Source organism: Perognathus longimembris, chromosome 1, assembly GCF_023159225.1.
Source record: "Perognathus longimembris pacificus isolate PPM17 chromosome 1, ASM2315922v1, whole genome shotgun sequence".
NCBI classification, from domain to species: domain Eukaryota; kingdom Metazoa; phylum Chordata; class Mammalia; order Rodentia; family Heteromyidae; genus Perognathus; species Perognathus longimembris.
In genome coordinates, this window is record NC_063161.1 from 135827315 (window position 1) to 135854182 (window position 26868).

General features: G+C 43.8%; 2 protein-coding genes across 3 annotated transcripts; both read right to left on the reverse strand.

The window, feature by feature from the left end:
* Positions 1-977: 977 nt before the first annotated feature.
* Pgap4 (post-GPI attachment to proteins GalNAc transferase 4) lies at positions 978-11978 on the reverse strand. Of its 2 annotated transcripts, none has more exons than XM_048338289.1 (2): positions 11801-11978; positions 978-2969 (listed from the first exon to the last, which is right to left on the reverse strand). In XM_048338289.1, exon 2 carries the CDS (start codon positions 2893-2895, stop codon positions 1684-1686), a length of 1212 nt encoding a protein of 403 aa, XP_048194246.1. In that variant the 5' UTR covers positions 2896-2969; positions 11801-11978; the 3' UTR covers positions 978-1683. The 2 variants fall into 2 exon arrangements, with proteins under 2 accessions (XP_048194246.1, XP_048194256.1); XM_048338299.1 differs by lacking the exon at positions 11801-11978 and adding an exon at positions 11471-11590.
* On the reverse strand, positions 11869-24880 carry LOC125352922 (the record flags this gene model as incomplete). The annotated part of the gene is given in 5 exon segments (XM_048348319.1): positions 11869-12071; positions 16998-17085; positions 17756-17953; positions 20461-21489; positions 21491-24880. Coding segments are annotated over 5 exon segments (4908 nt in total), but the record flags the coding sequence as incomplete, so codon positions are not given.
* Between the last annotated feature and the right edge of the window lie 1988 nt (positions 24881-26868).

The window sequence follows — 26868 nt, forward strand, 5'->3', positions numbered from 1 at the left end:
TCTTGGAATAAGTTCAATTGGAGTCTTGGTTTATTTCCAGTGTAAATGAACAACACAATTTTGGCTTGGTTGGAGATTGGAGGGGGGGGGGGGCAGGCGGGAGCTATAGGTGAAAACAGAGTGGCTAGGCCTTTAGAACACACAATGAAAAGCTAGTCTCAATCTTAGATGTGGTTGGTCTGAACCAGCTGCTGTACAGGTGGCTGCTCTAGGCTGCGTCACCCTTTAACCAACATCACTAATATATTTATCTAAAAAGACACTGAAATCCTATGTGCTTATTACAAGAGAGAAATGGACATCTGACAAGTATACTTCATGGGTTAATCATTTGTAAGCTGACTTACATACATCATCATTTAATCTTTAGGGCAACCTTAAAAGGTAGGTACTATGTCCTCCATTTCATAGGAATGGAGACTCAGAGTGATTCTATGACAGGTCTAAGGTGATATCAAGAAGGAATGACAGAGATATGAAACCAAAGTTTGGGACTTTTGACTTCATGGTCCATGCTTTTTGTTCTATACTATCAGACGAAAGAGAAATGAGCATGATCCATTAGCCAGAAAAGAATGTCACATGGGGGCTGGGGATATGGCCTAGTGGCAACAGTGCTTGCCTCATATACATGAAGCCCTGGGTTCAATTCCCCCAGGACTGGCAAAAAAAAAATCAACAAGGCTGGGAATATGGCCTAGTGGCAAGAGAGCTTGCCTCATATACATGAAGCCCTGAGTTCAATTCCCCAGCACCACATATACAGAAAATGGCCAGAAGTGGTGCTGTGGCTCAAGTGGCAGAGTGCTAGCCTTGAGCGAAAGGAAGCCAGGGACAGTGCTCAGGCCCTGAGTTCAAGGCCCAGGACTGGCAAAGAAAAAAAAATGGTAGCTGTACACACCTTAATAAAACAATATAATTAAAAAGAAAAAAAAAGAATGTCACATTTCACATTCTGAAATGCGCCGATGCCAAACAGTCAAGGATCTGATAGAAGTTTGCAATCTGAAATCACTCTCAAACTGAATCAATCGAATGTGAATGATTCAAAAAGTTCTTCTAGATCTTGCCTGAAATGTCTCGTGTCTTGTTGCACTCCAGGTATACGGGGAAACAAAACACCAAGTCAGGCAGAAACCTAATCACCTGGCCCCCCAAGATATCCAGCACCACATAGGTTTTATCAGCTTTTATTTCATCAGGTCAAGGAAACATCTAGAATATATCAACATGGTCTTACTTCTCTGGGCATATACTTTTAAACATACATACGTTCTCATTCCTGATGAGAAAGACCATTTAAAAGGATCTCACTCTCATCAGATTCTACCCTTAAATCCTAAAACAGTCAATTATCACTGTGCACAAGACTTCTGGCAGTCACAAGCTCTATCACAAGGCAGGGCTTACAAACAAGTGGAGAACGTAACTGGCATTTGCATGCACCCTCGTTGGGTGGGGCAGACTGCATGAGGTGTGGAGCTTCAGACCTATGACTAACTGCTGCTCCTGCCAGCAGTTACCAATGTCAAGGCTCTTAACACACGTCCCTTGGGTGTCCCAATGCCTTTCCTCCTAACAACATTAAAAAATGGAATTGTCTGCAAGCAACCATGTCTAAATAAAGAGCTTGATAGGCAAATCTCCAGGAAGTGTCCAAGTTCAGAAAAGCATTTCTTTACCCTAGAGCAGACTGGGATGAAAGTTGTACCGGAGGCTGGAGAAGAGCCCAATGTGTTTCACAAGGTTGGGCTCTACCACATAGGCCCGCTCTCCCTTGGCCCTCAACAACGAATACAAGGCCATGTCCTTGCCAAAGCCCTTGTGGCAGTACACCTGGGACAGGTAGGTGAGGGTCCGACGGGCGGCAGGGGCAGGGAAAAGCATGGCTGGTGTGCAGCACTGAGAGGCAGGGACCACGCTGTACAAGGAAGGACTCAGGCGCCGCAGTTCCAGGAAATAGTGACGACCCACCAGTTCCACCAAGCCCATGCTATAGAGGGAGAAGAAGAGCATCACAGGCCAGCTGAAGCCTGGACGGCTGGCAAACCTCATGTAGATCCAGGTTAGCAAGGGCCCCAGCAACATGCCCACGCCCACCCACTCCAGGATGCGCATGGGCTCTGGGTTGATGTAGTGCTGCAGTCTCTCGGGGTGGTAGAGCTTCAGATACAGGGCATCTCGCAGGTGTGGCTCCGAGAAGCGAGCCCGCAGGAGGTGCTCCAACACTGGGAAGATCTGCTCTTCGGGAATGGCGTCATCTTCTACCATTAGGACGTAGTCTGGATTGTAAGTCTGCAAGGACGATTCTAGGCAATAGACATAGTCCTGCTTCTCTTTCTCAAATGAGTTGGTCGAAGGGTCATCGCCATAATCATCCTCGGTGCCCTCATAGCGGTTGGCCACGGGGACATACTTGGAGAGCAGCTTGGCATCCACGTGGCTCACGCTGCGCTCTACATTGCACAGGAAGAGCTGGTGGCCCTCACACTGGGGGCCACACTGCTGCAGGAGCCGGTGGAACTGGGACACCACCTGCAAAACATAGTGGAAGCCAGGCTGTCTATCCACAGTGATGATGGTGATCACCAGCCAGGGGCGGGGAGTGGCCTGCCAGACAATGGGCACAGATCCATTGGCAGAGGGCAGCTCCTCAAAGTAGTGCAGGGCAGCCTCCCCCTCCTTCAAGCTTTGCTGCAGAAACTCTTGGCTCATTTGGTTCAGATGCCAATGGCGCAGATAGAAGTACGAGTGGAGAAGGCGGTGACAGGCCAGGGGAGCTAGCAGGCCAAATGTGACCACTGTCAGGATAAAGAGCTGGACAGCAGTGCTGCCCCAGGACAGTCGCCGCAGCCTCCGAAGAAGCATTGCAGCCGGAGTGGTTGGCACACTCATGAGGTCAACTTCTGGTCAGGTCTGATCCCAAGAACAAACCATCCTGGAGCTCTGGCAGGAATCACAAGTCAAATCTAAGGAGAGAGGGAACAGGGAATGGTAAAGATAGCTTAATCACAACAATTACCCCACAAAAAAACCTTAAGATTTCCTAAAATGGAATATTTGGGATTCTGTTATTTAATGTCATCTTCTAATCAGGATTCTGTGTTATTTTATGCTATCTTCTACTTATATTTTTTATCTGATACAATATATTTTATATTGCATATTCACTTAATCCTAATTGTGCTCTTATTTTATTTTAATTTGTGTGTGTGTGTGTTTGTACAACTGTGCTAGTATTATGGCTTGAATTCAAGGCCTTACACTCTCATCTGGCTTTTTTACTCGAGTTTGGTACCCTACCACCATACTTCTACTTCTGGCTTTTTGCTGGTTAACTGGAGATAAGAGTCTCAGGAATTTGTTTAACTGGATTGGCTTCAACCCTCTATCCTCAACTGTCAGTATCTTCGTGTAACTGCCAGCTTCTTTGTGCAGCTAGAATTACAGGCGTTAGCTACCTGTGCCAGGCTCCTGTTTTATTTTCAATAAACCTCTCAATGGAACCAATGAGAGAAAATACCACTCTTATACAGGCAATAGTATTATTGTAAAAATTAAACATGTTAGGGAGTAAGTGCAGGATAAACATTTCATTAAAATATGTGCCTATGTTCATACTCAATGTACTATTTTAGAAGTAAGGAGATTCAATTTTCTGATAGAAAACAGACTTGCACCAACCAACAAAATTAGGACAAAACTAGCATAAATACAGTAGAGTCAATGCAAAACTAATTATATCAATAGCATTAAAAATAAGTCCTGTGCTGGGCTCTGGTGGCTCACAACTGTCATCCCATTTGGGAAGCTGAGATGGTTCTAGGTCAGCTAAAGCAGAAAAAATATAAGACTCCATCTCAACTGAAGAAGCTGGTTGTGCTGGTGTATGCTTGGGAAGCAAAATACATACATACATACATACATACATACATACATACATACATACATACATACATAAATAATAAAATTTTAAAAATAGGAGGATCAGGACTATGTTCTAGAGAAGGAAGCAGGACTCTACCTCAAAAACAACCAGTGCACCCAAAGGGCTGAAAGGCATAGTTTAGCAGTAGAGTCTGCCTAACAAGTGTAAGGAAGAAAAAGAAAAGAGAGAAAGAATAGCCCTTAGTCAAAATAGTGACCTTTGTAGATGACATTGCTCAACATAGAGTTTGAAGATCAGACAGGCAACTAAGAAAATGCAAAGAACACAATAAATTCTATATACTGAATATAATGTTATGTGGGGTTGAAATGGGAGACCTGGTTGATGTACAAAGAAGACTTTTAACCCCAGGTAATTTTTCTAACAAGGGACAATAAAGTTATTAATATACTATAAAGCCCCCTAACTTCAGTTCTCTCCAGTAAAGAAGAAAGATTCAGCTCAAAGAACTCATGATCTCTGCCTGCAGTGACCTGCTCTTACAGGGTCAAGAAACAGCTCAGGTCTTCATAATGGATGATAATGACATGCAATTCTTGCTCAGAAATCTGTGAGCAGGTAGGTGTGGTCCAGCTGAATTCAGGTCCAGAATGGAGGCTGGAAATAAACCATTTGACATGTTTTCCCTTCTGGATCAAAGTGCAGACAGAGGAAACAGCGACTGAGGCAAGCAAGCTCTATGCTGGATAGAAGCTGAGGCCTCAAACCAAGTAGACACATTTATTTATATCCTTGTTTAAAGTGTGCCTAAAATTGAGCCCACACACAACTGTCTACTGGCCTAAGTAGTGAGGCAGGCAAAGTGTCTCCTCCCACAGAGCAGAAGTGAAAGCTCACAGAAATGAAAAGCAGACACAGAATCATTTCTAGATCCTTAGGAAAAAGGAAAGAATCTAACAATCTGCTCAAAAGCAGAATACTCATGTGGCTAGGGTCCTTAATATCACTGTATGCCCTAAGAGTCCGAATAGGCTTCAGCAATGATTTCCAAAACTCAGTGTTTTCTTCCTTTTTGGATACGTGTGAAGCAATGAATACTTTTACCTTAAATATGCCCCAGAAAACAACAACAACAACAACCATATGAGAAAAACACATTTTTCCTCTTATATTGCTTTAATCAACTCTTAAGTAAATAAGTCTCATCCTAGAATATTAATGATTACTTTGATTTTTTTTTTTTTTGGTGTGTGTGTAGTGTATCTGTGAGTACTGGGACTTCAACTCAGGGTCTGAGCACTTAAACCCTTTAACTCAAGGATGGTGCTCTCTCCTATCTCTACTTCTGGCTTTTTTCTGGTTAGTTAGAGATTGGAATCTTACAGACTTTTCTGCCTGGGCTGGATTTGAACTGCGATCCTTGGATCTCAGGGGGATTACAAGCATGAACCACCAGCACCAGACCTAAATTGTTTTGTGGAGAGGAGACAAATACAGCCCCGTCCTCCTGCGCACACACCAAGAGAACATTATCTACTTTAGAAGCAAAATCTCTTAATACATAGATTTATCTACTCATACTGGTGTAGAATAAGGAGAAATATTCCAGTTTTTCCAATTCCTATAACTCCCACATAATATATTGCGTTCCCTTTGTTTCTCTGTCTCCGTCTTCCTATCTCTCAAGAGGTAAGCCTTGATCTTTTTCTTGTCATTTGCCCATATGAGTCAATTGTGCTCCTATTTCATGTTGTTTGCACTCCAGGGAGGTATAATTTCCCTTTTTTGGACAGTGTTTGTTTTTTTGACAGATAGAAAAAGAAAGAAGCAGCGTGCCATAAGCTAGTTCCCCAAGCTACTGCTCCAAAGTGACACGCATTATTTCCACTCACATTTTACTGGCCTAACGAAGTTATATAATTCCTCAGCAGTTCAACAGAGCAAAGATATGTAATTTTCCTACAGGAATCAGTACCAAAGGCAATGATTGGGGAGAAAAATACGGATCTCCCCAGGGAGAGGCAGAAAAATTTTTGAGTAACACTACAGCTAGCACACCCACCTTGGACCACAGGAGTTAGGATTATATCCTTCAAGCACTGAAAGACTGGATTGGCAAAAACTTCATGAGTTACATAAGCATTAAAGAGTATGTTCAGGGATGGGAATGTGGCTTAGTGGTAGAGTGCTTGCCTAGCATGCATGAAGCCCTGGGTTTGATTCTTCAGTACCACAGAAAGAGCCGGAAGTGGCACTGTGGCTCAAGTAGTAGAGCTCTATCCTTGAGCAAAAGAAGCTCAGGGATAGGACCTAGGCCTTGAGTTCAAGCCTTGAGACTGTAAAAGAAAACAAAAAAGAAAAAAGTCTGTTCTTGTTTTGCCTTTTAGAATATTTTCTTAAAAAGATTTGCACAGCCTGGAGTGTCTGTCATCACCTATAATTCATTTTATTTTACAGACGTAGTTTTAAGGGAAGTGGCCTTCATGGAACAGAACAGAAACAGAGGATTTTCACTGGTAGTCTGAGGAATTCTTTTCTCTCAGCTTGCTCATGGGGGGTGGGGGTGGGCACAAGAGGGCTGTGTTTACATGATCACTCCCATGGCTTTTTTCCAAAGTGCATGATATTACCTGCTCAGTCCCAACCTCCAGCACCCAGTTATACTGCAGAATAACGAGGTGAGTTTCCCCAGTAACAACCACACCATTATATTCCAGTTTCTATGGAATGGTGTTTACTGAGCTCTTATCTATGCCTGGAAAGTACACCTTTGAAACACAACCATTCCCTAAACTGGATCTGCCTGTTTACCAGGTGTAGGGTGTAGAGCTCAGATAAAGAATGAAGGACAAAGATCCCAAAGAATAAATATGAATAAGGGCTTATGAATTATGAATAAATGCAGTGACAATGACTTACATTTTAGAAAATTAAACTGAAGCTGAGCACTGGTGGCTTATGCCTGTAATCTTACCTACTCGGGAGGCTGAGATCTGAGGATAGCAATCCAAAACCAGCCGGTGGGGGGGGCGGGGGCTGGGAATATGGCCTATTGGTAAAGTGCTCACCTTGCATACACGAAGCCCTGGGTTCGATTCCTCAGCACCACATACACAGAAAAAGCCAGAAGTGGCGCTGTGGATCAAATGGTAGAGTACTAGCCTTGAGGAAAAAGAAGCCAGGGGCAGTGCTCAGGTCCTGAGTTCAAGCCCCAGGACTGGCAAAAACAAAACAAAACCAGTCAGGGCAGAAAATTCCATGAGACTTTATCTCCAGTTAATCACCAGAAAACCAGAAGTGGTGCTGTGGCTCCAAGTGGTAGAGCCTTGAGCTGAAGAGCTCAGGGACGATACCCAGGCTGAGAATTCAAGCACCATGACCCTCCCTCCACACCCTCCCCCCACAAAATAATAGATTTTTTTCTATATTTTTCTGTATGTTTTTCTGACTATATTTTTCTGTAGTGACCATTTATTAAACCCTAATAGGAGTACTTATTAAGGGTCTAAGGTGTGCTAAACCTCTAGAATTATGTCCTTCCAACCAAATTAGAAACTCTTAAGTCTGAGTAGAATTAATTCCACTGAGATGATGAAAATAGATGTCAGAAAACTGAAAGCAGGAAATTGAAATACAAGACACATTGCAAAATCTATGTGTTGCTGAGGATGCATTATTGCCTCCCATGGCTTTATTCGGGATCCTTGCTTTATGCTCCAATAGGATTTTAAAATATCTTTGTAGTAGATGTAGTCTGAATTATCTTTGATATCCCCCAGCCCTCTGTGCATCAAAGAGGTGCAATGACTGTTGAGAAAATACAAGATCATAGTCTTATTACTTCTATGGACCTCATGAGCTACATGACTGGGAATAGAGGCTGATCTCATAATGTTTAGAGACCAACTTATTTGTAAATATCTGGTGGACACTTACATGTAAAGCACAATTCTAGCATCTCATTGATCTTCATTAAAAAAAAACTATGACTAAATATTAAGCCCATTTCAACTCTGAAAAAAAACAACAAACAAAACCAAAACTAAGGCCCAATTCCCTTTTATGCAAGGTAACCAAAACTTTCAATGAAGTGGCAAAACTGTGTCCAGAGAGGCTGATTCTAAAACCCTATAGGCATCACTCCCTAGCACAGACCAGAACCCAAGAAAAGCAGCTGAAAAACCACCAGAAATGGTAGGAAGCTTTGGGGATATAGCAGTACATACCGATACACATACATTATCACTCTGATTACCTATGTACATGTGAGCACACTATTTTATAAGCATAAAATACTTTCATCTAATCAATCAAAAATTAATTCTTAGGAAAGAAAATTCCAGCCAAAATGAAAAAAATCCTAAAACACCTAGGAAATACACAAAATACATAGACATATCACAGAATTCTACTAAAGGAAACTGTGAAAGTCACTAGTAAATGAGGGAAAAGAACATTTTTTTCCCCACTAGTAATATTAAGTGGGGGCTTTCTCCAAAATTGTTCTCTATATTTAACACAATCTCACTTCACTTTACTTCAGGAGGAAGTGGTAAGTGTCAACAAATGAGTGTTTGCCTATGAAATGGAGCAGTCATTGCATCGTCTTTGATAAAGTAATATTACTTCTAGGACTACGCCTGGCAGAAATGCCTGCAAAAACTGATCAAGGATTTTCACTTAAGCTTTGCTTGTACTAGAAGGATAACAGGAAAGCGAAGGGGAAAGGAATTCAGAAAGGAAAAATGAAGAAAAGTGCATAATTTACAGGAGGGATGAAGGAGATGGCTTAGTTTCCATCCCTCTACAAAGAACACATTAATCACTTTCATGATCTTTACTCAACATTTGATTCAACAGGGGCCTTGAGTCTGGCACTGGGAATGTGACAGTCAGGAGCCTAAATCCATTCTTTTAGCCCTAATTTAAATATATATTTATTATTAATTATTTAAATTTATTATTAAATGTTAGTTGTTTAAATGTATTAAATATATTTATATATTTAAACATAATTTAACTTATTCCATTCTTTGTTATGTGTAGGCTGCCCGTGAAGTCTGTTTACCCTGGGCTCTGTGTATCTCCATTGACACTTAGCAACAAGTTAAGCACAGCTACATACTGTCAACACTGTTAGTAGTAGTAAATCTTTATTGCAAACCCTCTTCTAATGTTTAATTCTCCTTTAAATAAGCAAAGTTTTAGTGGCCAGATTCGACTCTTTCGTTGCCAGTTGTTAGACACTCTTCTTGCCCAGCTGCCTTGGGCAGAGAGCTATCCCCTGAATAGCTCCTCTGGAGCCAGACAGGACTGCCATTATAACACCATAATGTGTCTGCATAAATGCCTTGAGGAAACTTAAACTCCAGCTACAAGTGAGGATTCCTATATGGAAAGCTTTGCTCCAACCATGATTGTTTCAGACAACTTGCATCAATTTTGACCATCACAAGCCTTGGTGAAAGTCTGAATGACTTTACCGTTTTCACTGGAGAGGAGGGAGGAAATACTTTCTTCAGTGACTCAACAGAAAGCTTACGGTTAGTGCAATTTGAAACCAGTGATTGTTCTTTATTCAAGGATTGTCATTTGCTCTATGTAAGGTTGGTGAATGCTATAGCTAGAAGTTGTGTTATTGGTGTATAGTCCTACAATTTTCATGTCAGACCAATGCCACACTCTGCCCTTTTCTTATATAACAGGCTATTTTACTCACTTTTTTTTTTTTTTTTGCCAGTCCTGGAGCTTGGACTCAGGGCCTGAGCACTCTCCCTGGCTTCTATTTGCTCAAGGCTAGCACTCTGCCACTTGAGCCACAGCGCCACTTTCGGCTGTTTTCTATATACGTGGTGCTGAGGAATCGAACCCAGGGCTTCATGTATATGAGATGAGCATTTTTATCACTAGGCCACATTCCCAGGCCCTATTGTACTCACTTTTGAGAAGTAGCCAGGAGGTCTTTTTCTTTGTGGCTACCCTGGGGTTGTAATAAAAGACATTTCCCTTTTTAAAAATATTATTGTATATTTTTATGCTTGCAAATTAAAAAGCATGCATGCATACATACATAGTCTTGTTATAAAGTTCACATCACTCTTACCCTCCTGAGTGCTGAGGACTAGAGATGTAAAGTATCATGCCCAGCTATAGGTTTATGCAATCACCTCTGTATTTTTGGTATTAGGGCCATGCTATTTTAATTAATGAAGCTTTATAACAGGTTTTAATATCTGATTAGGTAGGTTCTCATGGCGTAATTCTCCTGGCTTAAGAAATATATCAATTTGACTATGGCATATTTTACATAAAATACAATGTACCATTTAATTCAATTTTTCAACTACTTTTGTCAAATTCATACACCCATATAACCACCACTACAATTCTAAAATAACAAAAGTATTCTAAAGATTATCTGCAAGATATCTTACTTTATTGCAACATAAGATAGATAATGGCTGCTTTCATGTATAATATGTAAAGAACACTTAAAAATCAGCAAGAGAATCTCTAATTGGAAAAATAAATGAGCAAAAGCATTATGTCAATTCACCCAAAGAAAAATACAAAAGACAAATACACATAGGAATAGGTGTTGATTCCTGAGGGTAATCAAGGCATACAGATTGAAACAAGATACCAGTTTTCTTTTATGGATTCAAAACTTCAAATGTGTGTATGTAAATTTTAAGATGACAAGAAAACATTAACAATTTAGAAGATGGAGCTTAAAATGGTCCTTATTTTCTCTTAGGTATTTTTGTTTCCTGAATGTTCTATTACTATTTGTTCTTTAAAATTTTTAATAATTTTAAATTCCTAATAACTGTCCTCATGTTAGGTATTAGACACAATTTTCTCTTCTCACCTCAAACAGTGTTGATGCATAAAGTACCTTTAGAAATCTGCCTTAGAAATGATTCCTCTTTCATTCTCCTGGGGAAATGCACTTGCTCACATGCGTGCACGCACACACACCTGCAGTTTTTGCCAGTGGTCCGCATAGTGAGATCATCATTGGAGCTGCCCCGCAGTCAGCCTCATGGGGAGAGCCCGGGGAGGATCAGGAGGTGTCCAGGTCACCCCGACCTGCAGAGGGGCTTAAGTTCCCAGGCCACCATGAGCGCAGTGCGGCACAGGAGACGCCCAAGCCCAAGGTCCCTGGGCGGGAGGCAGGGCACACCCAGGAGGTCCTGATTAGGAAGTGAACAGGCTCTAGCATCTGCCTCTGACCTTGGACAGTCCCCATTGCCCTCAGGCCTCAGTTTCCCCACTGGGAAGGCCAAGGCTGACAGGGGCCATCCATTGCCTGGCTGGATTCCTTTAGCTGGTATTACCCGGGACTGGAAGGGGCTCCTGCTTTACTCAGGACACCTCCCCACCCCCCAAGTAGATTTCAAATAGGAGGACCCCCCTCCGCCCCCCGAGGCTGCAGCGGAGCTCTGGGTGCATGGCCTGGGTGGGGGGGCGGGGAGGGGGAGTGCAGGGGAACGCGCGGCGAGGGTCCGTGGCTCGCGGGCGGCCATTAGGCCATGGGCTCCGGGCACTTGGCACGGCCAGGCGCGGCGGGGGTCTTACCCAGATTCCGATACCCTAGTCGCATCTTTCCGCAGCGACACCAAGAAGGCCCCCATCCATCCCCGCGCGGTCCCGGCCCTTCAGCGCGCCCTGTGGTCCTCCGACAGGAAGCGGCGGCCACGGTGGGCAGGGCCGCGGCGAAGCCAGCCAGCCGGGGCGCACAGCCGGCGGGGGGGGGGGGGGGAGGCGGGAACACGGGCCCTTGTCCACTCTCCCCCGCCCCCCGGCCACCCGCAGCCACCCCCACGCCGGTACCCTCGCGGGATGGGAGCTCCGGCCACGGTGCCAGAAGGGTTGGGCAGGCAGAACGCGCAGCGCGCGGACACCTACCGGGCGGAGGCGGTCAGCGCGATGCTGGGCGCACCCCGAGGTCATCCGCGGTGTCGCCCGGGCTGGCTCTAGCTGGCTGATGGCCGGGAAAGCGCCATGGCCGGACGCCGGGCTCGGGCATCTGGGATCCGGGAGGAGCGGGCGCGGCACGGGTAGGCTGCGCGCCGGAGCCTCACCTCCGCCCGCAGCGCGGCTCCAGCGCAGGGATCCCCTCGTTCCGGCAGGCCATGTGACCCGTGAGCTGCGGACTGACTGCGGCCCCGACGCGGGCCTGCGGGGGAGGGGGGCTGGCCGGAGGCGCCCACTCGCGAGCGGCGGGGGAAAGGCACCCCACCCCACCCCACCCCCAGCCAAGTGCTCCAACTGGGAGTGGGAGCAAGTCCCCTGTGATGCCGGAACTAGAAGCCAATGTTTTATTTCATCTGGTGGACATGTGCTAATTGATTCAGGTTACTGAAACATCTCAGTTGGGGGGGGGGGGGGCGGCGGTTGAAGGGGCCTTTAGCAAGCAGTTTCTCTGTTTCTGATTTCCCATCTTCCAATAAACCTATTCAAACAGAAGTCGCTGAGAGACTGGAAACCCTGCAGGTTGGGTTAGCACAGTTTCTGAAGAACAACACTGACAAGGAATGATCCCAGGGAGGAAAATTGTCCATGGCCAAAGAAAGTAACGACCAGCTGTATTCTCTTTCTTTCTTCCTCTTACTTCCCGCCTGCCTTCCTTTCCTTTTTTTTTTTTTTTTTTTTTTTTGTCAGTTGTGGGGCTTGAACTCAGAGCCTGGGAGCTGTTGTTTAGCTGGTGGTTAACTGGAGACAAAAGTCTCATGGAATTTATTACCTCCATTGGGCCTGTTTCAAACCACCACCTGAGTAGCGAGGGCTTTCTGCCAGGATTTTCACCATGCAGTGTTGTTGCCTTTCTCATTGCTTCTAATTCTAGGTCAGTTTGTGTGTACTAAAAGACGACCAGTATTTTGAGACATGAAAAATACAGCAAACTTGAGTTTTGGTGATCATAAGTTGTGCTGGACCACAGTTATTATTTATATATTATCTATACTATCACACAAGAAGAGTAGAGGTGGTTGTGATGGAGCTCTATAACTCACGAAGCCTGTAGAATTTAATACTTGATTTCCCAGAACCTGTTCTAAAATGTCTGATCAATAGAAAGAGAAGCATTAAATCTAGCAGATGCTCATGTGATTTCTTCTTGTGTATAATAGTATGATCAATACTGTATAGTAAGTTCCCCCAAAGCTTACATCCATCAACCAAGCATCCTTTTGTCCTCGATTCTTTCAACTAACTTTTATATTGAAGAATTTTTTTCTGACAGAGTCAACCCTATAGATAAAAATGTCATGTAAGTCTTGTACTCCAGAGATTTATCTTCAGGAATGTTGAGCTGTCCTCATAAGCTGGGTAACATGAGAGCTGGATGAGCATGGAAGGAACTTGGGAAGGTGTTTCCATCTCTCGGATAACAGTCTGATACTTGGAAATCTAAGGATTGTGATAAACCTCAGTGGAATTCCACCCTCTGGGTTCCAGTCTGTTTACTGTGCTCAATGTCCTCATCTATATAACAAGGACAGTGATCTTTCTTTATGGTCTGTTTAAGAAGTTATCATGCGATAATGTAGATACAGTACTAAGAACCACAGCTGGTGCTAATCCTTTGTATTAACACTAAAACATCTAACATTCAATAACTGGTGGAAAGTTACCCATTTGTTTAATTCAAGTTTACTAAGTAACTATGATGTTGTCCAGTCTGGGAGTACTACCACCTAGAGTTATTGAAATTTAAATAATTAAAAATGAATTCGGGGGCTGGGGATATAGCCTAGTGGCAAGAGTGCCTGCCTCGGATACACGAGGCCCTAGGTTCGATTCCCCAGCACCACATATACAGAAAAACGGCCAGAAGCGGCTCTGTGGCTCAAGTGGCAGAGTGCTAGCCTTGAGCGGGAAGAAGCCAGGGACAGTGCTCAGGCCCTGAGTCCAAGGCCCAGGACTGGCCAAAAAAAATGAATTCGGGGCTGGGAATATGGCCTAGTGGCAAGAGCACTTGCCTCGTATACATGAAGCCCTGGGTTGGATTCCTCAGCACCACATATATAGAAAGCAGCCAGAAGTGGCACTGTGGCTCAAGTGGCGAGTGCTGGCCTTGAGCAAAAGGAAGCCAGGGATAGTGCTCAGGCCCTGAGTCCAAGCACCAGGACTGGCAAAAAAAATAAAATAAATAAAATCAAAATTTAAAAATCAGTTGCATTTCAAATACTTGTGGTTAACGATTACTGTGGGTAGATAATTGCAGATATAGAACATTTCTAGATGCTAGCGACTCAGCAATGAACAAAATCAAGTCTTTGTCTTTAGGGAATTGATATTTGAGTGAACAGTAGGTAATGAAGAAATACATATAATTTGTCAGGTGCTAATAAATATGGTGAGTAATGAAATAATTTTATAGGACTTTCTATAACTAACATTGTTCTGAGTATTTTTTAAACACTACAATAATACCATGAGATAGGTAAGCTAAGTACCCTAATCAGATTTCTAGAAAGAGCCAGAAGTGAAACCTGTGTTATGGAGCCTGAATCCAGAGCCCATTCTATCCATCAATGTATAAAAATGGAAAAATAAGAATCATAAACCAGGTAAAAGAGTTAAAGACTAGGGGCTGGGAATTTTGGCCTAGTGGTAGAGTGCTTGCCTCACACACATGAAGCCCTGGGTTCTATTCCTCAGCACCACATATATGGAAAAAGCCAGAAGCGGCGCTGTGGCTCAAGTGGTAGAGTGCTAGCCTTGAGCAAAAAGAAGCCAGGGACAGTGCTCAGGCCCTGATTTCAAGCCCCAGGACTGGCAAAAAAAAAAAAAAAAAGCTAAAAGACTAGCAGTAGGTATTATTATAGTTGCTACAATGATATTTTAACTTCCATGCCAATATGTCCAGAAATAGTACACTATCAAATTAAAAAAAATTTAAGTGTGTAGGTAGAATTAAGAAAAACAAGGCTTTTTCCCAGTTGGAAACCACTACTAGTATTAGGCTTTCACATCAAAGAACCATAAAAGAATAATTGTGAAGGGGAGGCTATTCTATAAGGACCTGTTACCTTTAGTAAAATAAAGCAGTGAACCTGTGATACATCATTATTAGAGAGAGAGAGAGAGAGAGAGAGAGAGAGAGAGAGAGAGAGAGAGAGAGCGCGCTAGGGAGGAATCAACCCAATTTTATTCTCTTCTTGTCATTTTATTTCCTACTGTCTCTCATTGGTTGAATCTACAAGGTGAGCCATTCATGCACCTAAGTTGGTCAAGAACCCAGGGCACAGAGAAGACTGGATGATTAGGAGGCAAAATACTCAGTGTTTCTCTATTTAAGGGGTTATAGTTGTGCGCCAACCAAAGCAACTAATACTTAAGAGAACAACTTAAGGGAAAGGGGATTACTTTGGTTTATTGTTTCAGAAATGTGCATTCGTCATGATGAGCAGAGTTGGCAAAGCCAGAAACAGATCCTTCCATCTTCAAGTTGTTTATGTCAAGCATTCTGTCACAGTGCTGCAAAATTAGCTAATGCACATATCTAATTCATTATGGGGGAAAAAGGCATCATGGATACTATCTTGTAGTAACTCTTAATGCTGTTATTTTCTTCTGAGGACTGTTGGATTTTTGTGCTAGTAGTCAGTTCATTTGCCTGGACTCTGATTTGAAACTATATGTTTCCCCAGGCAGCAGCCATCTCTGCTGCTTTTTCCTCTGCTTTCCTCACCCTCCAGCTTCTGCTGGTTTTAGACTGGCTCCGGATTTTGTTTCCTATGTCTAAGTAAATGGGTGATCATCTAAGCATTTGAATAGAAACTATACCTAGTTTGGGGTCCATCTGTGTTTTCTTCCTCCTGCAGTTCCTCCTCCAAGTTTCCAGGTGCTCACCTAGTTCTAGACTCTATCCTCTGATACCTAAAGCAAGGAAGTCTTCTGCATTCAGTTGCCTAAAATGTGCACAGACAGAAAAAGATCTTAGCAAACATAAACCAGTGCATGTGTAGAAACCTTCTTCTGATTTCTCTCTCTCTCTCTCTCTCTCTCTCTCTCTCTCTCTCTCTCTCTCTCTCTCTCTCTCTCTCTCTCTCTCTCTCTCTCTCTCGTGTGTGTGTGTGTGTGTGTGTGTGTGTGTGTGTGTGTGTGTTGTTTTGGTTTTGGCTTCCCTTGGGTATTGTCAGGTTGAGAGTAATTTAGTAGGCAGATTCGAGGACTCAGGATTTCTTTATATTCAAATTGTGAATTTCAGTTATTCTGCTACTTTCTAGTCTTTTCCAGGACCCAACTATGTCCTCTTCCATCTCATATGCTCATGCTTGTAAAACTGTGGTTTTCCACTTTGACAACTGTAAAGATGGAAGAATCCAAAAGGTCTCTATTAGGGCTTCAATGTGAAATGTGCCCCTCGTGGTCACGTGTGGAATGTTCAGGCCCCAGCTGGGAGCACTGTTTAGGAAGGGCCTTGAAGCTCAGGAAGGGTGGGTCTTCTTGGAGAAAGTAGGTCACTGTGGGCATGTATTAGAAGGTTATACTGAGTCCACAGTTTCTTCCCTCCTCCCCCTCCTCTGTCTCTCCCTCTCCTTCCTAGCCACCATGTGGTGAAGAACCTTTTCTAGCACAAGCTCCTGTTGCCATGGTATTCTGCCCAAGCAACTGTGGACTGAATTCTTTGAAACTATAAGCAAAAAAAAAAACCCCAAAACGCCAAAAAACACTTTCTGCTGTAAATTGTCAGGCAGTCTGTTATAGTAATGAGAAAATTGATTAATATACAACTTAAAAGAAGCAAGCTCTGCTCCAGTATCTCCCTCTTTTAGATGGCTATTCTGTGCTTTTTTTACATTTTTTTCATTCCTATTTTTGTAAATCATTGATTGAAGAGTTTATTCTATCGGTTCATGCCACCATTACTGGAAACTAGCATTTTAATCAATTAGGTATTCTATTTTTATGTCAAGCAAGCAAAAGGATATGCAGATAATAATCTTACCTAGTATATTTTATAGCTAGTAAAAATTAGATTGGAAATTGCCATTTTTTGTTTGATTCCTTCATACTATAAACTCAAAAAATTGTTTGCTTTTGATCATCCACATTCTATTATAAGGGAGACTTCAAGAAACTTAAGTGTTACTGACAACGATGATGTAGGACCACATTAAAATTTTTAGCATATCAATGAATTTGAGCATGGACAACAAAACAGGCAAAGGTGTCAGCCACTAGAAAGGAAAAACCAAGAATGATGATAGAAATAGGGCAGTTAAGTTCCATGGAAAGCATATGGTAAAAAGAAAAAACACACCTTGTAGATCTTTATTTATATTACAACTGCCTATGTCCCCTAATCCTACACTTCCAGTACGTCGTTTTGAAAATTAGTTGATGGCTATTCAATAATGTTCCCACAAAGAGAGAAAGAAGCCAATAATTGAATAAAAGACGGCAGATTGTTCTAATAGCCCTAAAACACAATAAAAGAACTATCTTTGGAATGCTACCATTCCAAATTTGAAGCTCTAAAAGAAAGGCAAGCTGGGAATGTGGCTTAGTGGTAGAGCGCTTGACACCCTCAGTTCAGTTCCTCAGCACTACATAAACCGAGCAGCAGGAAGTGGCGCTGTGGCTCAAGAGGTAGAATGCTAGCCTTGAGCAAAAAGAAGCCAGGGACAATGCTCAGGCCCTGAGTTAAAGAGCCAGGACTGGCAACAAAGAAAAGAAGGAAAGGTAAATATCACTGATGCCGTGATTTGAAAGAGCTTTAAGTAATGACAATAAGGTTCAATTAATTGATGTGAGTCTTCCTTGATAGTCAAGGAAGAGGATTATATTCTCAATTATCTTCATCAGTTGGATTCACTTTATTTCAGAGTCAGGTGAGAAATGATTTACCTTTACCAGGTGACAAGACTGGGTTTGAAGGGTACATGACAAGGCAATCTGCCCACATGCTGATGGATGTGGTGCAGAAAAGGCTGTAGAAGAGAAGAGTTTTGCATAGGATTTTTCTAACAGCATAAGAGTATGGGCCCAGGGTGCCTCCTGGAGTTCCATCACTCCTTGGCAAGGGCTGCTTACATCCCCCAAATACTGGCAAAAATAATATTAATGGTGAGATCATTGAAAGTTATGTATGCTTGCATTTTGATGTTAATTCAAAATAATATAGCCCATGACAACATATCTATCTACTGTTTTTGCCTTTAATTCATTCCCAATAATCAGTCTCAATAAATCAAAGTCAAGGTGTTTGCAGGGCTTTTTGTTTCTGGATATTCTGAGAAGAGAATCTGTTTTCTCGTGTGCGTGTGTGTGTGTGCGTGTGTGTGTGCGTGTGTATGTGTGTGTGTTTATCCTCTTAGGTGGACCTGTTATTATTACAACTTTGGCTTTCATGCCTCCTTCCTGGAAGGCAATTTGTGATGACCCTGGGCCCACCTGGATAATCCAGGATCATCTTGTCTCAAGTTCCTTAACCTAATCACATTTGCCAAGCCTCTTTTACTATGGAAAGCTATTATTCACAGGTTGGGAGGATTAGATAGGAGGATGTTTGGAATGGGAGATTAGACATTTTACTTTAGTGTTCATGTGATCCAGTATGGTTTTTGAAAAGCCTTTTGAGCCTTGGATCCCACAGTGAGACACCCATGAAGATAAAACAAGGTTCTCCTTTCCCCTTTCATTCTCATTCCCCTCTGTTGAACTCAGAATTGCCTCCTCTTAAAACAAAAATCAAACCCATCTCAGTTTCTTATATCCTGTGGTCTCTCATGTGGGTAAAACCTTTTGTTCTTCAGATGTATTACAAATAGGTTGTGTCTTAGTCCATTTTGAGATGGAGTAATTACTAAGGGAGAAGATGATAATGATTCAGAAATTTAGAAAACTTCCACAGAGAAGGAAAATAGACAGGAAAGATTATTAATCCTGATTTCTGGCTTGGGAAATTGCTCAAGATCTATTTTTTTTACTTAATGAGGGTAAAGCAAAAGGAAAGCTGCCTTTTTCTGTGTCTTCTTTTTCTTTGTTTAAACAGTTTACTGCCGGGCTGAGGATATGGCCTAGTGGCAAGAGTGCTTGCTTCATATACATGAAGCCCTCGGTTCAATCCCCCAGCACCACATATATAGAAAACGGCCAGAAGTGGCGCTGTGGCTCAAGTGGCAGAGTGCTAGTCTGGAGCAAAAGGAAGCCAGGGACAGTGCTCAGCCCTGAGTCCAAGGCCCAGGACTGGCCAAAAAAAAAAAAAAAAAAAAAAAAAAAAGGTTTACTGCCTCTAATGGGAAAAAGTACCTCTATCATGAGAAAAAGTAAATACTGCTTTACTACATTCTACCCCAAAGTATTAATTACTTTCAAAGAATAGATCCACCTCTATCCCTGTGGCTTTTTTTTTTTTTTGCGAGTAAACCTCAGATCTATTACAACTCCTTGTACACAAAGTAATTAAATTACTGTATATGAAGTAGACATTGAAGCTATAAAAGAAAATCAACCCAGACATGGTGGTCCACCCCAAGAGAAAGAAACAAAGTGAAAGGAGAGAAGAAAGTGTTGTGCCAAGTTGCAAGACCACCCCCAAGAAGACCACCAAGATTCAGACACTCCGAAATGCAAAAGCAAGGCAAGGGTTTATTGAACGAGCTGCCAACTCGGGCCTCGTCCTACCCACCGACACAGCGGAGGTTAGGAGGAAGCCCCGAGCTGTGATTACACAGGGCTTATAAAGGCAAAGAACAAGGTTACAACAATCAGCTGTGCAAGCAAGATTAGCACACAGGTACAAATCTGATTGGCTCAGGGTTCGATTCTAAAATGGGGTTCACGTGGTGGGGCCTGACTTCAAAGTCTGGCACCTCATTTCCCCCTTTTTCTTTTTGGTACCTTGGGAGCCAATCATGGCTCCATTCTGTCCATTTCAATGGCTTGCATGTCTAGGGGATGATATAGAGGTAAGGCATGGGCCAGTAGGACCCAATGTAGTAACCAAAGGGCCTGTCACCATTTCTTACAAGAATATTCTCTGTACCTCTGTTCTGCATGTCTCTAGTTTATCCTGCCTCATCTTCCCAAAAACAACTCTGGTCCCTTGATTTTAAAGGGGGGCTGATGGGTGAAGATCATCCATCTTCTGTAATTTCTTCAGGCTGACTCAGGGGCGTTGACCTTACCTAGCCAGGAACCTATAACCTTAGTCTACTTTTCCAAGGGACTGCAGGATTGCTGCAAACTGAAAATTAACTTTCAGCTATACAGACTTACCATTAGCTCTATAGTGTTTAGTATCCAAATGTAAGCAACAAAATAATACATAAACTTCTCAACTGTGCTCTAAGGGTCGGGTGGCTATACCCGTATTCCTGAGCAAGCTCAAAACTACCTAAAATAAGGGGGTCACCTCACTTTGGAGTGAGCTGCCAAAATGACATCAACACTAGCCAGGGTAGTAAGGAAAGAAGGCAAAAAGAAAATTATAACAATATTCAGTCTAACTTTCTTTTCTTGAGGCGAAGGCGAAGCGGCTGAGTTGGGTGCTTGGAGACCTCCCATGTTCCATCACGGTAGTTGTCATCCAGGGCAAAGGGGTCAGCTGGCCTGGCGTGGGAGCAATGGACCCAAGTGGTGACGCCATCTACTTTAAGGGCCGTGGGAGTAGTCAGTAGCACCACGTAGGGTCCCTTCCATCGTGGTTCTAAGGATTTGGAGTTATGCCTCCGGACGAACACCCAATCTCCTGGCCTGAATAAATGGGGGATAGGGACAGAAGCAGAATCATATAATGCCTTGAGTTGGGGCCACATTTTCTTGTGCACGAGCTGCAAATAATCAAGTTTACACAAAAATTCAATATCATCCAAATCAGTGAGCAATTCAGTCTGAAGGCTAGGGATAATGGGCGGAGGGTACCCGTACATTATTTCAAAAGGAGTAAAGCCAAGTTGATAGGGAGAATTTCTTACCCTAAGTAGAGGAAAAGGAAGGAGTGACACCCAGTCTGCGCCAGTCTCTAAGGCCAATTTAGTTAAGGTCTCTTTTAGAGTCCGATTCATTCTCTCTACCTGTCCTGAACTCTGGGGTCTACAAGCACAATGCAATTTCCAATCTGTCCCCAGTGCAGCGGCTATTCCCTGACTTACTTTTGAAACGAAAGCCGGTCCGTTGTCCGACCCAATGGTGGATGGGAAGCCATACCTGGGTAGGATTTCTTCCAGGATCTTCTTAGCCACTATATTCGCAGTTTCATGCTTTGTTGGATAGGCTTCCACCCATCCTGAAAAGGTGTCTACAAAAACTAGCAAATATTTGTATCCAAATTTTCCAGGTTTGATTTTTGTGAAATCTACTTCCCAATACACGCCTGGCCTATCCCCACGGAAGCGAGCTCCTTTAGTAACTTGTTGATTGGGGGCATTGGTAAGCTGACAGGCCTTGCAATTTTTAACAATATTTTCAATAAGTTGATCTCCTTGTCTAATTTTTACTTTGGAATGTCGGAGCAAGTCCTGCATTCTTCGGGTTCCCATGTGAGAAGCTCGGTGGATTCTTTTAAGGATCCCCTTACCTAGCCTTTGTGGCAAGATAAGTTTCCCTTCACCAGTTTTCCACCAGTCATCGTTTCCTTCTCTGTCCAGGGTTTTGTGGGTCATGGGAATTTTTTTTTATCCACTCCAAGTCTTCCTGGGAATACTGGGGTACAGGAGGCAAAGCTCGTGGTCCTGGGTCTACTACAGTCAATACTTCTGCTCTGGGATGGAGGGCTGCTTCCTTAGCTGCCTGGTCAGCCAGATTATTCCCTCTAGTCACCGAATCAACTCCCTTTTGATGACTCGGGCAATGCATAATGGCAATCTTTGCTGGTTCCCATAGGGCCCGGATGAGGCTTAAAATCTCCTGTCTGTTTTTAATGGCCTTTCCTTCAGCTGTCAGTAGCCCCCTTTCTTGGTAAATGGCTCCATGGATGTGTACAGTGGCAAAAGCGTACCGGCTGTCCGTATAGATATTTAGTCTCATTCCTTTTCCCATCTGTAAAGCTTTTGTTAGTGCCACTAGTTCTGCTCTTTGTGCAGAAGTCCCCTGAGGGAGTGCCTCTGCCCACAATATCTCAGTGTCCGTAGTAACCGCCGCACCCGCATACCTTTTTCCATCTCGAATGAAGCTGCTGCCATCGGTGAACCAGGTGTGCTCGGCATGTGATAGCGGCAAATCCAGCAAGTCTGGCCGGAGGCTATGTGTTTGGGCCAGGATCTGGTCACAATCATGCAGGGGCGCTTCCAGATCCGGATCCGGCAGCAGAGTTGCTGGGTTTAATGCTGTTGGTACACAGAAGCTGATACGTGCCGGGTTAAGTAACAACGTTTGGTAATGGACCATGCGGGCATTGCTCATCCATCGGTCAGGTGGTTGTTTTAGCACCCCCTCTAGAGCATGTGGAGTGGCTACAGTCAGATTCTGTCCCAGAGTCAACTTATCTGCATCTTTTACCAAGAGGGCTACTGCAGCTATTATTCTTAAGCACGGAGGCCACCCAGCGGCGACAGGATCCAATTTCTTTGACAAATAGGCGACCGGTCGTCTCCAGGGCCCAATTGGCTGGGTGAGCACCCCTTTTGCTATTCCTTTCTTTTCGGCCACAAACAATGTGAATGGTTTATTCACGTCAGGTAGGCCTAAGGCTGGGGCTTCTAGAAGGCTTTTCTTGATTGCCTCAAAGGCTTTTTGCATCTGCTCAGTCCAATGAAATTCTGGGAGGTTTTTGGTGGCTTCATATAAAGGCTTGGCCATCTCAGCGAACCCAGGTATCCACAGCCGGCAAAAACCCGCCGTTCCCAGGAATTCTCTGACTTGTCTCGCTGACTTAGGCACAGGAATTTTTAGCACAGTCTCTTTACGTGCATCTGACAGCCAACGCTTGCCCTCTTTTAATATGAAGCCCAGATAGGTGACTTCAGGTTTACAAATTTGTGCCTTTTTAGTGGAGGCCCTATAGCCCAAATTGCCAAGAGTCTTTAAGAGCCTAGCTGTTCCCTTTAAACAACTATCCTTGTCTGGAGCAGCTATTAACAAATCATCTACATATTGCAATAGACTTATTTCAGTATTTTGGGAGCGGTACTCACTTAGGTCTTCATGTAACGCCTCATCAAAGATTGTAGGCGAATTCTTAAATCCTTGAGGCAGCCTGGTCCAGGTCAATTGACCGCTTATCCCGATTTCAGGATCGTGCCAAGTAAATGCAAAGTAGCTTTGGCTCTGTGAGGCTAAGGGCAGGCTAAAGAAAGCATCCTTTAGATCCAACACAGTATACCACACATGGCTCGGTGACAGGGAGCTCAGCAGGGTATATGGGTTTGGGACTGTTGGATGAATGTCCATTACTCTCTTGTTAACTTCTCTCAAGTCTTGCACTGGTCTATAATCATTGGAATTAGACTTTTTTATAGGCAATAATGGAGTATTCCAGGCTGACTGGGTGGGCTTCAGAACTCCTAAATCTAATAATTTTCTGATGTGAGGAGTGATCCCTTTCTTTGCTTCTAGTGACATAGGGTACTGGCAAACTCTTACTGGGTCAGCTCCGGCTTTAAGTTCCACAAAAATTGGAGGACGATGTTTTGCCAGTCCCATTCCCCCAGTTTCTGCCCATGCTTGGGGAAACGCCCGTAGCCACTCATTTTCTGGAGACTCGGGCTTGAGATGCTGGTATAGCCTATACTCTTCTTCTAACTTGCTAGTTATTAGTATACTAACAGGCTTTTCTCTTGAGTTCGTCACAGAAATCCCACTGTCTGTGAACTGTATCTGAGCTTTCATTTTCGTTAAGAGATCACGTCCAAGCAATGGATAGGGGCAGTCAGGGATGACTAAAAACGAGTGGGTTACCTGGCCCGCTCCCAAGTCCACTGTTCTTTGAGTAGTCCATTTATAGGGTTTAGTGCCCGTTGCACCTTGGACCCATGTTGTTTTAGTGGACATCGGCCCTCTCGGGGCTAGTAATACTGAATTTTCTGCTCCCGTATCTACCATGAACATGACTGGATTCCCCTCCACTTTTAATGTTATCCTGGGCTCAGGGAGGGGATCTGAACCCCGACTCCCTCAGTCACTGTCCTCAGCCATCTCTAAGGTTGACAACACTCTTGATCCTACTTTATGTTTTTCCTCCTTTTCCTGGGCTAGCTCTGGGCAGTTTCTGATCCAATGCCCCTCCTTCTTGCAATAAGCACATTGATTCTTCCCCATCCTTGGTTGTGGTTTGGGCTTTTGCTCCTTACTTGGAGAGGAGGACTGTCTAAAGTTTCCTGCCTGCATAGAGGTCAGGATTTCCCTGAGTTCCTTCTGTTGTTGTTCCAAAATCCTAGCCAGACTCCTTTCCTGTCTTCGTTCTCCTGTTTCTCTCTTATTATAAACCTTTTCCGCCACTGCTACTAGATCCCTAATAGATTTTTCCCCAAGCCTGTCTAGAGCCTGCAATTTCCGCTTTATATCCGGTGCGGCTTGATTTACGTAGGCAAACATAATCATCTGAGCAGATTCCTGGGTCTCAAGATCATATGGGGTGTATTGACTAAAGGCTTCCATAAGACGCTCAAGGTATGCTGCCGGACTTTCACTTTCTCCCTGTCTGATATCATAAACTTTGGCCATATTTGTAGGTCGGCGAGCCGCCGCCTTGAGACCTGCCAGCAGAGCCTGGCGATAGACAAGGAGTCGCTCCCTACCTTCAGCCGTATTGTAGTCCCATGCTGGTCGGGTCTGGGGAAAATAGGTATCAATCAAGGCAGGATCTGTGATGGGTGCTCCGTTGGGGCCAGGGATAAGTCTCCGGGCCGCTTCTTGAATACGACCTCTCTCCTCATTGGTGAAAAGTACCTGTAAAAGCTGGCTACAATCATCCCAAGTGGGCTGGTGAGTGAAAAGTATAGTTTCAAACAAGCGAATTAAGTCCCGAGGTTTCTCAGAAAAGGGGGCATTTTGGGCACGCCAATTGTAAAGATCACTAGTAGCAAATGGCCAGTATTGGAATTGTTGTCGACCGTCCGCATCCACAGGACTTATAGGGCGTAGGGGAAGGGTAGTAGATTTGTGAAGAGATGTAATTCTTTGGCGCCGGCGAGTTGATTGAGCGGGGCCCTCCGGGGCGGAGGGCACAGCTGAAACATCTTCCTCAGAGTCCTCCTCTTGGAGAGTTAACTGGGGTGGGGCGTATGGAGGGGGAAGCATTTCCTCCTCTGTGCTTCCTCCCTGGAGGACAGGTGGATATAATTTCTTTTCTCCCCTCTTAGGTTCTCTCTTGGCACCCCGTGTTTTTTGAGTGAATATTGGGGTAGGGGAAGGAGTGGAGGAGGGAGTTGGTAAGAAAGGCCGAACCCAAGCTGGAGTGTCCCTGTCAACTAGTTCTTTCCAGGTGTCTATATAAGGAATCTGGTCTATATAGCCTGAACGAGGGGCTTCGATTAGGCTTTGTAAGGTACTGATCTTAATGATGTCAAAGCTTCCCTCAGGTGGCCAATTAACTCTCTCAAGGGTGGGCCATTCTGACTTGCACAGGGTAATCCACTTTTCCTTCTTAAGGGCCACACCTCGGTTCTGAGCTATCTCCTTGATCTCCTTCCAGTGAACTAGAGTCAAATCTAGGGGGCTAGATGGAGGACCCCAAGATAGAACGTTACCCATAGCTCTGATCAGATGTTCAGTCCAAAAGGCTACAAAAGAAAAGAAACCAAAACAATTAATACAGAAGGAAAAAAACATAGGCAAGATCAAGAACAAGAAAAACTGGAGATTTCCCAAGTTGGCCCACACATCCCCCTGCAAGGATGCAGAAAGAGTGAATTCAAGTTGAAAGCGGGGCTCCAGAGATCCCCCTTTAAGGGTGAAGAGTCTGGGACATCCCCCGGTCTCACCAGGATTGTCAAGTAAGTACATCTGCTTCGACAACCCCTTCAAGAAATAAGCAAAAGCAAGACAAACAAACAGGCACATTACAGGACAAGACAAATGAACAGCGCTGTTTTCTTACCTTCGGAGTCTGGGATCTCGGGGTCTCTGGGGCTATCCCGGACGAGCCCCCAAATGTTGTGCCAAGTTGCAAGACCACCCCCAAGAAGACCACCAAGATTCAGACACTCCGAAATGCAAAAGCAAGGCAAGGCTTTATTGAACGAGCTGCCAACTCGGGCCTCGTCCTACCCACCGACACAGCGGAGGTTAGGAGGAAGCCCCGAGCTGTGATTACACAGGGCTTATAAAGGCAAAGAACAAGGTTACAACAATCAGCTGTGCAAGCAAGATTAGCACACAGGTACAAATCTGATTGGCTCAGGGTTCGATTCTAAAATGGGGTTCACGTGGTGGGGCCTGACTTCAAAGTCTGGCACCTCAAAAGGAAGACGGAAAAGAAGGGAGGGAGGAAGAGAGGGAAGAAGAGAGGAAGGAGCTGATTTATCGCCAGGATATTTGGTTGAAATGACAGGACCTTATACTTCCCTGTACATATATGAATATGTATACAAATATGTATATGAATTCATATTTGGTATTCTTGGTCCACTGGAAAAAGTTTGAGTCTCCTTAAGGTTTCACACTTTGCACCATAACTGTTACCAGAGTGATGATGGTGTAGCATTAACAGATACATACACACTGAGAATCTCTTAGAATCTGAGTTGAGCTGAACCTGATGGGTGACAAATGGCAGAACCATGAGAACTGAATCCATTGCCAAGCAGGAAAGAGTCACTTGAAAAAAGAAAGGTGAGTTCTTAGATTTTCATACTCAGGCTTTTTGAGCAGCAAGATGAATAAGACCATTTAATCTTGGATCTCACAGCGAGACACTCACACAGATAAAACAAGTTTCTCCTTTCCCATTTCATTCTCATTCCCATCTGTCGAACTCAGAATTGCCTTCTCTTTAAAAAAATCAAACCCATCTCAGTTTCTTATATCTTGTGGTCCCTGGTGTGGGTAAAACTCTTTGTTCTTCAGATATGTTGCAAATA